General features: G+C 44.0%; 1 protein-coding gene and 1 pseudogene across 1 annotated transcript; one reads left to right on the top strand and one right to left on the bottom strand.

Annotated features, from left to right (window-relative positions):
• Nucleotides 1-3,548: 3,548 nt before the first annotated feature.
• On the top strand, nt 3,549-4,588 carry LOC122480174 (annotated as a pseudogene).
• Nucleotides 4,589-7,315: 2,727 nt separating this feature from the next.
• ATP5IF1 (ATP synthase inhibitory factor subunit 1) lies at nt 7,316-9,823 on the bottom strand. The gene is made up of 3 exons (XM_043574218.1): nt 9,682-9,823; nt 9,507-9,592; nt 7,316-7,588 (listed from the first exon to the last, which is right to left on the bottom strand). Exons 1-3 carry the CDS (start codon nt 9,766-9,768, stop codon nt 7,435-7,437), a joined length of 327 nt encoding a protein of 108 aa, XP_043430153.1. The 5' UTR covers nt 9,769-9,823; the 3' UTR covers nt 7,316-7,434.
• Between the last annotated feature and the right edge of the window lie 940 nt (nt 9,824-10,763).

The raw sequence follows: 10,763 nt of genomic DNA, 5'->3' as shown, positions 1-10,763 counted from the left end.
CATTCAGGCTGCTGTAACAAAGTACCATAACTGGGTGGCTTATAAAAAACAGAAATTTATTTCTCACAGTTCTGGGGGCTAGAAGTCCAAGATCAGATTGCCAGCATGAGTAGGTTCTGATGAGATCCCTCTTCTGGGTTGCTGACTGGCAGACTTCTCATAATATCCTCACATGGCAGAGAGTGAAAGATCCGGTCACTTTTTTTTTTTTTTTAAATAGGCTTCATGCCCAGTACAGAGCCCAATGTGGGGCTTGAGCTCACATCTGGGGTCACTTTTATAAGGGCACCAATCCCATTCATGAGGGCTCCATCCTCATGACCTAATCATGTCCCAAAGGCCCCACCACCTAATACCATCACATTAGGGGGTCTGATTTCAACATATGAATTTTGGGGGACACAGACATTCAGACCATTATGATCACCTTTCCCTTCCACAAGACATCACCCTGGTCCATGACATTGATGACATCGTGCTAATGGGCCCTAGTGAGCAAGAAGTAGCAACTACTCTAGACTTATTGGTAAGACATCTGTGTGTCAGAGGGTGGAAAATAAATCTGACAAAAATTCTGGGGCCTTCTATCTTTGTGAAATCTCTAGGGATCCAATGATGTGTGGCATGTTGTGCTATCCCTTCTAAGATGAAGGATAAGTTGTTTCATCTGTCCCCTCCTACGATGAGGAAAGAGGCGTAACACCTAGTGGAACTCTGATGGAGTTTGGAGGCAACACTCCTCACTTGAGTGTATTACTCCAACCCATTTATTGAAAAACCTGAAAAGCTGCTACTTATGCGTGGGGATAAGAGCAAGAGAGAAGGCCAGGCTGCCATGCAGGCTGCTCTGCCACTTGGGTCATATTCGATGGGCAGATTGGGCAGATTCGATTGGGCAGATTCGATGGTGCCCGGGCCAGTGGCATATGGGAGGCTGTTTGGAGTCTTGTCAAAGTGTCCTGACCAGTGTCATTCCTCCAGCATTCTGCACACACTCCCATTAGAACACTTCTCATATTGTTTAACCACTTGTTTTTCCCAACAGGCTGTGGGTTCCATAAAGACAGGAGCTTTGGGGTGTCTGCCTGGCTCAGTCAGCACAACACGTGGCACTTGATCTCCAGGTCAGTGAATTGAGTGCTATGTTGGGCGTACAGCTTATTAAAAAAAAAAAAAAAAAAGACAGGAGCTGTGATTATTTTGTAGCTGTGTACCCCATGTATGCCAAGTGTCCACCATGTAGCAGATGCTAAATATAATTTTTAATGAATACATTTTTCAAAGGGGTACTTGTTTTTTAATGTTTTATTTATTTTTGAGAGGAAGAGAGAGAGAGAGAGAGAGTGTGTGTGAGCACGGGAGGGGCGGAGAGGGAGACACAGAATCTGAAGCAGGCTCCAGGCTCCGAGCTGTCAGCACAGAGCCTGAGACAGGGCTTGAACTCAGAACCCATGAGATCATGACCTGAGCTGAAGTTGGATGTTCAACTGACTGAGCCACCCAGACACTCCTGAATACACTTTTTAAAATCTGAAAATGGCATATGTAGAATATACAGCAATGCACATTCAAGAATAGTGGAATGACCCAGGGTCCTCTTTGTGGGAATTAGTTAAAAGGTGACTCTTTCAGAATAGATGCCACCTGTAACCGAGAGGACACTGCTTGGTGAGCAGGGTGTGGGCTGAATTTTAGTCTTCCTTGGTCCCTTCAGTTAGGTGTCCTTATCCAGTGAACAATCTGCCCAACCATACCACCAGATCTGCAGGATCCTTTATACCAGTGGTTCTTAACTGTGGCCACATATTGGAAAAAAGGGGAATTTTGAAAATATCCAAGCTCACACCCCCATCTCAGATATTTGGATTTAATTGGTTCTGAGACTTTGACTTAATTTTAAAGCTCTCAGGTATTTCAATGTGCTGCCCAGGTTGGGAATTACAACTTTAGACTTACTGATGTGAAAATCTCAAACTAGACTCTATTGCAAACGTGTGTTTGTGTCATATAGGCACGCACTGACATACTGATGGGATTCATGATACAGCCCAAATGTTAATGTCAATGCCAACACCAACCACTGGCACTTCTACATTTACTTCCAGGAGCCTTCACCTTAACCAACCATTCCCACATATCCAGGCACTCCCCCAACCTGTCCCACACTGAGGGGGTAACTAACTTAACAGGCAGTTGAACCACCACACTGGGACCACAGCTTAAGTTCATGGGAGCAGGTGCTCTGAAGGAAAGTCCTTGCTCAGCAGAAACCTGGCTGTGTGGCTTGGAGAAACTTCACGATTCCCTGCTTTGGTTACTTTGCTTATAAAAGTAAACTAATGGCGTGGGTCTATTTCCCAGAAATATCACAAGATTTAATGAACAAATAATTGTGAAGTGCTCATAAATATAAACTGTTGTGCTATTGTTAAAGAACTTCATTGTACAAAATTCCATAGAAATCTCAAAAAGAAAAAAAGGCACTGACACAGATGGTGAGGAAGCTGCTTCGATAGATCTGCTCCTGCAGTTCTGAGTTTCTCTGGTCCCTGCCTTTCCTGAGTTTCGTTTGTTTAAGGTTTGTTGTGATTCTGAGACAATAGCCCCTGTTCTTTAAAAAAAAAAAATCACTCTTTTTTTTTCTCCTCCTTAAGCCAGCTTGTGTTGGTTTTCTGTTACTTGTAAACAAAAGTGATTTTATTCCAGGGAGTGCTATGCTCTAAAAATGTCAACATGTTTTGTACAAGAATAATTTTAACATATCTTTATTTTTATCCTGAAACAGGATTCATATGAAGATCTGTATTTGATATATGTAGTTATACTTAGTAATCTGCCTTTATAAAAATGTCCTATGCCCAAGAATGCCAGCAAATATCATGAGAAGCTACTTGTACAGTGGCCCTCAAACTTCAGTGCACATTACAATCACTTGGGAAGCTTGTTGAACAGATTTTTAGGTCCTACCCTCAGTGTAGCAGGTCTGTGAAGGGGCCTGAGAACTTGCATTTCTTACAAGCTCTCAGGTGATGCTGATGCTGGCCTGCAAGCACTTTAAGAACCCCTGCTGGAGTATTTTCCAAATTCTAAGAAACATCTGGGGTACTTCTGGGGAATCTTATGACCTGTGCTACGTGTCTATGGTTACTGGTTCATATCATATAAATTATCTGAGGATTTTAACAAAGATATATTTAATTTTTTTAACATTTATTTATTTTTGAGAGAGAGAGAGAGAGAGAGAGAGACAGGGTACAAGCAGGGGAGGGGCAGAGAGAGAGGGAGACACAAAATCTGAAGCAGGCTCCAGGCTCTGAGCTGTCAGCACAGAGCCTGATGTGGGGCTCGAACTCGTCAGAGGTGAGATCATGACCGGAGCTGAAGTCGGCCACTTAACCGACTGCGCCACCCAGGCGCCCCAACAAATATATATTTAAACAAATATATTTAAGCTTTCTAAGTTAGTGGTGGAACGTGGAAAAGCTGTGCCTATGAAGCAGTAAACCAGCACCTCTGTTTGCTTGTTTGCTTTGCCCATAGTTCAACCTCTCCAAACCCACACGCTAAGGACCCTGAATCTGTCCACCCCCAGCGAAGCGAGACATTCTGGCTGGGTCCCCCCGATTTGGGCCGATTTCACGCCTCCAAACAACCTTGGCATGATGTCTTATCTTAAGCAACCGCCTTATGCCGTCAACGGACTGAGTCTGATCACTTTGGGCATGTTCTTGCTGCGCCCCTCGGTGAGCTACCCGGGTATGGCTTACGAATCGAAGAGCTAAGTGCCGCCAACAGCAGCAGCAGCAGCAGCAGCAGCAGCAGCAGCAGCAGCAACAGAATGGAGATCAAAACAAAGTGACACCTGCAAAAAAGAAGACCTCTCCAGCTCGGGAGGTAAGTTCAGAGAGTGGAATGAGTGGCCAGTTTGCTCTCCCCTCTAGCACCTCAGTCCCGGCCATTTCCAGCAGCAGTGCTCCCGTGTCTATCTGGAGCCCAGCTTCCATCTCCCCACTGTCAGATCCCTTGTCCACTTCCTCTTCCTGCATGCAGAGGTCCTGTCCTATGACCTATACTCAGGCTTTGGGTTATAGTCAAGGATATGCTGGCTCAGCTTCCTACTTTGGGGACATGGACTGTGGATCTTATTTGACCCCTATATACATCACCAGCTTCCTGGACCAGGGGCCACACTCAACCCCTGGTACCAATGCGGTCAACAGCCATCTCAATCAGTCCCCAGCTTCTCTTTCCACCCAGGAATATGGAGCTTCAAGCTTGGATTTTAACTCAACCACTGATTGTTTGGATCATAAGGACCAAACTGCCTCCTGGAAGCTTAACTTCAATGCTGACTGCTTGGAATATAAAGATCAGACATCCCCGTGGAAATACCAGGTTTTGTAAAGATCCGTAGAACCTTTTTGTGGGCGATTTTTAAATATACTGGGCTGGACATTCCAGGTTTAGCCAGGCATTGGTTAAAAGAGTTAGATAGGATGATGCTCAGACTCATCTTCTAATCAATGTTCAGGGAGGCCTAGAAGGAAAAATGAAGGGCCTTAGAGGGGCCACCAGCAACCAGCAACCTGAAATGGACAAACCAGTCTACTTAAGATCCTGTCATAGTTTTAGGTCATTTGTTTTCCTGATTTGCAAAGTGACCAAAAGCATTCTAGCCATGTGCAACCAAACACCACCAAAAATAAACAAAACTAAATTGTGAGGGAAAGGAGGGAAGGACATAGCCTTCTTAAGCAGAGGGGTTCCAATGTTTTAGCCAATCCGTGGTTGAATCTTAGGAATGAAGTGTCTCAAGCTCACTCACGTTTCATGACCAATTGGTAGTTGGCACTGAAAAACTTTTCAGGGCTGTGTGAATTGTGCGACTGATTGTCCCAGATGCACTACTTTGTTTTAAAAATAATGTTCATAAGGAGTCAATATGTAGTTTAGGAGACAGTGTGTGTCTTATATAAATGGTGCATCTGTGGTTTTTAATCTGTGCTAAACTTCAAAACTGGGATCTCCTGTTATTGTATGCAACCTTGAACTCCACCTCTACAGATGTTCCTCTGTGATTAAGTAGGTTATAATTATAAGCAAATTCAGAGCAATTGAGTACTTACCTAAAAAGATTGCCTTTGGCTGGAGGTGAGCTGCACTGAAACTTTACAACAAAATATCTCTGGACAAGGAGAGTGAGAGAAGAGAAACAGGACATTAATTCATCTGTAATTTACTGCTGGTAAGTCTAGCAGTATGGAGACATTGGTCAATTGCTCTGACCCTGATGAATTTATAGACTGTGATCATTGTCATTTATGCTTGCAGATGTTAACTGGAAAAGTTATATATGCATAAACTTTTTCTTCCTGGATTTGGCAGATATATATAATTACGTTAAAATGGTTCTAGCACAAAAAAAATAAATGTATTCAAAATGTATTTTTTAAATGTATTTTAAACAATATTTATCTTACTTTTTTATAGCATGATAGAAAAATTAACCAAAGATATGTCGCAACAAAAAGACCATGAGTTACCATTTTCATATAGTTCAGGTACTTTTAAATTAAGCTGCTCCAAAAATTATTCATTTTATCTTTCTAAGAATTCGAGCTTGCTTTTCATCTTCACTTCAAAGTTTCAACTTTTTGCTTGTTTTATCCAATCATTAGAGTGACTTTAATTTAAAATAGAAATAAATGTGGAGGCACCTGGGTGGCTCATTTGGTTAAGCATCTGACTCTTAATTTTAGCTCAGGTGATGATCTCACGGTTTTGTGGGTTCGATCCCCATGTCGGGCTCTGAGCTGATGGCGCGGAGCCTGCTTGGGATTCTCTGTCTCCCTCTCTCTCAAAAATAAATAAAAATAAATGTCAAGAGCAGATGGTACACTCACTAAGTGAGTGTAGATGGAACACCACTCCCAATAAGGCAATTATTGATCAGAAGTCACAAAAGCACTATCATCTATGAACTTAGGGGATTTCGTAAGCCTGGGCTGGGGGAGAGGGTCATAAAGTGCAAAATGGAAGATGTTACTTTTTCCTCAACTAATTTTCTTTTAACTTTTCAAATTTTGTAGTGTTGTAAAGTTAAAAAAAAAGGCATGTGACTTATGATCATTTTTTGCACTGCATCTTTGAGGTAATTTTATTGCTGGCCAATTGAATCTCAGCATTCACATCTCAGGAGTGTCTATAAACTTGTCACCAGCAGTAGCAATGGACATGCGTTTTGGAAACAGACATCTAGTGACTTTTCTTCAAGGGCAGGGTCAAGGACTAGTCCAAACTTACCATTCAATGGCTTAAAGCCTTTTTTTGTAATAGAGTCTTGCAACAAAAGACTCATCACAATTCTGGGGCAAATGATCTATTAAACTCGCGAATTGGAAAGGTGTTGATATTGGCTCCAAATGTTATTCTTCTGGCCTGGAAGAGTCGCACCACTCGTTTGTATAATAATTTAAACAAGACTTACAGTCAAATCTGAATCAAGAGCCCACTCAGCAAAGCAAAATATAACCTAAGAAATAATTCTGCTTCTCTGCTATTAACTAACTTGGAAACCTCAACTCCACAATACTGAGCGACTGTAGGCAAAACATAATTTCTAATTCCAGTTCTTTCAATTTGTACAAGGCTAATTAGAACAAGAGGTAACTAGCTCATATGAAGAGTTCTCTAATTTTTATTTTTTTTTGAGAGACAGTGCAAGTGAGTGAGGGGCAGAGAGGGGGAGGGAGGAAGGGAAAGAGAGAGAAGTGGGGCTCACCTGAAGCGGGGCTTGAACTCACCTGATGCAGGACTCGAACTCACATGAGATCATGACCTGAGCTGAAGTCAGATGCTTAACCAACCGACCCACTCAGGTGCCTTTTAATTTTTATTTTTAGTAAGCTCTACACCCAACATGGGGGTTGAACTTATGACCCTGAGATCAAGAATAGCACATTCTACCGACTGAGCCAGCGAGGTACCCCTTTCTAATCATTTTATAAATGCAAAATGGACTGATGGTGCCTTGAATGATATCCTATCATTCCTGTTTTCCAGGCTGCTCTTAACCTCAGGTCTTGGATTAGGGTTTGCTTCTCAAGAGGCTTTCTCTGAACACCTCTGACTAGTACCAGAAAGGAAGAGGGAATTTCCTTGTGTCACAGCCCCCTGCCCCATAAATTGCATAGCACTTATCACACTGTGCTCTTTGAGTTCCCTATTGCAGGTACCCTGTCTGATTCATTTTAGCAGTCCAGTAGTATGTCCCTCTTACCCCTTTCCAGACAGTGGAAGAAGGCATTTGACACAATTCACTGATGATAATTTATTATAATCTGTTGGCAGCACACAGATATTTAATAAAACCAGGACTATGTTTACATAGAAGTGAGCAACAATACATAGCCATTCTATGGGAACTGTGTGCATTTAATCATCTTCCTCCTCATCACGTTTGAGATGTTTAATCTTCTTCTTGTGCCGTTCAATTTCTTTCTGCAGACGCTCAATCTCCTTTATATGATGACTGATCTCATCTTCATGGTGTTTCTTCAAGGCTGCTAGTTGTTCTCTAGTGCGTGCTCTACAAGGACACAGTGGCTGTGTTTAATCCCAATCCTTCATCCCGCAGAGATCTCTAAGCATAACCCACAATACCTAAGGCAAAGAACAGCAGTCCCAATCCCATGGGAGTCTGGCTGGTCACCCTCTTCTATCCTAAACCCCACCAGTGATAGAATACTCCATCTCGGGATATATCCATCTTTAGGAGATGACCAAATGATTCCATTATCCTGGTGCCAGTGCCTGAAATTCCATCGTTTGTGAGTTATTCCTTTCAGATTTCTCTTTAACTGATTTAACTGATTTAACTGATTTGGAGATTTCTAAAACTCCAGAGTGGTGTGACATTAAGTCCCCAACACCTTACGACAGGAACCACCCAGAGACCAGAATCCCTTTTTTGTGGAAAAAAAGAGCAAAAGGAGGGATGTATGGACAAAGGGGTATTGTTAAAGGACAAATACCCATGTCTTATCTCAATTTATCTAGGGAGCTTTCTTTGCATAGGGAAATGCATGGCTCACTGAAAAGGCCAAAATGAAGGGTAAAGAAAAAAAAGTATTGGCAGCTCAATTTAGGTCTCAAGAAGGGACATTCAAATGTTGCTTTGGCTACATTTGGGCCTCGGTTTTTCTTCACGTAAAATGTGGAGGCCCAATTAGATGGTCCCTAAGGGCTTTGCCTTGGCTCTCTGGTTTGGCATGGTGATAATTTTTTTTTTTTTTTTAACATTTATTCATTTATGAGACACGGAGAGCACAAGCAGGGTAAGGAGAGAGAGAGAGAGAGGGAGATACAGAATTGAAGCAGGCTCCAAGCTCCGAGCTGTCAGCACAGAGCCCAACGCGGGGCTTAAACTTACAAGCTGTGAGATCATGACCTGAGCTGAAGTGGGACGCTTAACCGACTGAGCCACCCAGGTGCCCCGGTGATAATTTTTTTCTAAGTTTATTTATTTTCAGAAAGAGAAAGAGATAGGATCCCAAGCAGGCTCCACACTGTCAGTGCGCAGCCGGATGCCAGGCTTGAACCCACAAACTGGGGGATCATGACCTGAGCCAAAAACCAAGAGTCTGATGCTTACTTAACTGAGCCACCAAGTGCTCCAATGGTGATAATTCTTAAGAGTGAGTAAGAAAGGGCAGAAGTGAAAAGATAGACCAAAGGACAAACAGAAGATTAGTTCCAAGCTGCTCCCCACTGGGGGTAGAAGTCAGAAAAGGATAACTAAGGGGTGGGAAAGACTTGCTAGGTTCAGCCTGTTCTCCACTCTTATGCAGGAGAGAAATCTATCCAGCCCAGACGCTGGGCTGGGCTGGGCTGGGCTAGGCTAGGCAGGGCAAAAGTCTCCAAGAAGTGCGGGAGGAGGATTCCAACCAAAAGCAGCTGCCACCAGCTCCCATGACCCACTCACTCTGGCCGAAATGGAGACGCATGAGGGTCTAGAAATGGCTGAGGGTCTGAAGAGTCAGGGAGTTCATCCATGTGGAGGAGAAAAATGAATTTAGAGGGGTTAAGGAGTGGGTGAGGACCACGGAAAGCAGGCTCAGAAGGTCTGCAAATATTGGGCAGTGGGATCTAGACACTCTTGGAAGAATCTGGAAGCCACTTCGCACGGCCAGGGGAGAATTCCCTGGGTGGGCATGGTAAATGATTCAGGAAGAGTTGAGCCACGGTTTGAGAATTTTGGAGACACGCGGGTGGAAATGGCATTAGGCCCCCAAAAGGGCTCCTCATTTGGCAGGGGAGCGCCCTGTAAGTGGCGACAGTCGTGACCTCAAGTGTGAGGGGTAACTAAGTACAGGTCCTGCGAGTTCCATTGGGGGATGGGCGCCCCTAGGGCGCCAGGGAGGGAAGGGTAGGGGGACTGGAAGTTTAAGTAGGATCCGAAGGCCCTGAGAGATCTCGGACTGGATTCGGGGTTCCGTGGGCCTCACCGGAAGTATCGTTCCTCTTCAGCTTGTTCTCTCTTTCCGAAGGCCCCACCGGCCTCCCGGATCGAACCCGCGCGGGAGTCCTCTGACTGCGGAGAGAGACGAGAACATCGGTAAAGGTGCGAAGAGATGGGATCCGCGCTCAGGGATGGGACAACGGATACTCCTGCCAGCGTACCCGTTCGGAGCTGAAGCCTCGGGCCTGCATGGCCCTAACGCCCCACACGCCTAGCCGCACTCGCGCAGCAAACGCCGTGACAGCCATTGTTGTCAGAACCGCACCTTTCCAAGTCCCTGGCGGCGCAGACTCTCAGCAGGCGCTAACGACGCTGGGAGCCACGCAGCCAATCTTTTCCATGGAGAGGCGGGACTTACCTAGGAGTAGCAAATAATGAGGTGGAGGGGGAGGGTTTCCTGCAGTTCGCGGCGAATCCTGAGCGAGAGGCAGGCCTATTCTTAGCCAATCTCTGACAAGGGCTTTGGGGCCAAAGGACAAGAATAATAATGGAGGAGGAACTCAGTCAGAAGTCCGATTTTTGAGCTCTTGGACCGGTCAGACTGAGTTGTGGCATCCACCCCATACCGCGATTCCAATCCTGAAGTTATTAAACACACAAAGAAAGCCTTCCCTTTCCTGGGCTACTAGCATCAAAAAGATGGCTAATGTAGGGGTTGGGGGGCTATGTCCAGGATGCTCCGACTTAGGGTTGTGGGGAAAAAATTTTTATAAGTATATGTATATGTGTGTATATATATATATATGTAGTCTCTTAAGAGATGCCAGTGTTCTTTTCTTGTATTGACATTTCACTCAAGTTGCAGCTTAAATGTCACCTTCTCAGAAACCTTCCCTGACCTCATTAGTCATTTTATTACAGCTCTGTTTTGTTCTTTCTCTCTCTGTCTTTGCACTTTTCACCATTTAAAGTTATCAGGGCCTGATCAAGTAGGCACTGAATTTAATATTTGTAAAATGCATTAATATGCAATCAAATAGGCTTGATAGCTGGACTTTTGGTAATGTGAAGTAATGAAGTGGAAAAGACCATAAGTAGGAGTCTAGGGAAGACTTTGCCTTGACCTTCCTAAAGCCATCTAACAAGTGTGAACAAGACCGTAGTAGTTATAGCCTTTTGCTAAGTCATTTTCTCTCTCTGAGTTCAGTTTTTTTCCTCCTTTTAGAGGAGAGGGTTGGGCCAAATTATCTTGTTCGTAATTATAAAAATACCTTCATTACTTTCCCTGAAGTTGTGGAACTGT

Source organism: Prionailurus bengalensis, chromosome C1 (assembly GCF_016509475.1).
Source record: "Prionailurus bengalensis isolate Pbe53 chromosome C1, Fcat_Pben_1.1_paternal_pri, whole genome shotgun sequence".
NCBI lineage: Eukaryota > Metazoa > Chordata > Mammalia > Carnivora > Felidae > Prionailurus > Prionailurus bengalensis.
Note: the sequence above shows the minus strand (reverse complement) of the source record. Positions and strands in the feature narration are given on the sequence as shown.

Coding starts and splice junctions, on each gene's coding strand:
- ATP5IF1 (XM_043574218.1), bottom strand. CDS start 9,768: ATGGCTGTCACGGCGTTTGCTGCGCGAGTGCGGCTAGGCGTGTGGGGC. Junction 9,593..9,681: donor GAGGCTTCAGCTCCGAACGG/GTACGCTGGCAG, acceptor CTCTCTCCGCAG/TCAGAGGACTCCCGCGCGGG. Junction 7,589..9,506: donor GAAGAGGAACGATACTTCCG/GTGAGGCCCACG, acceptor GTGTCCTTGTAG/AGCACGCACTAGAGAACAAC.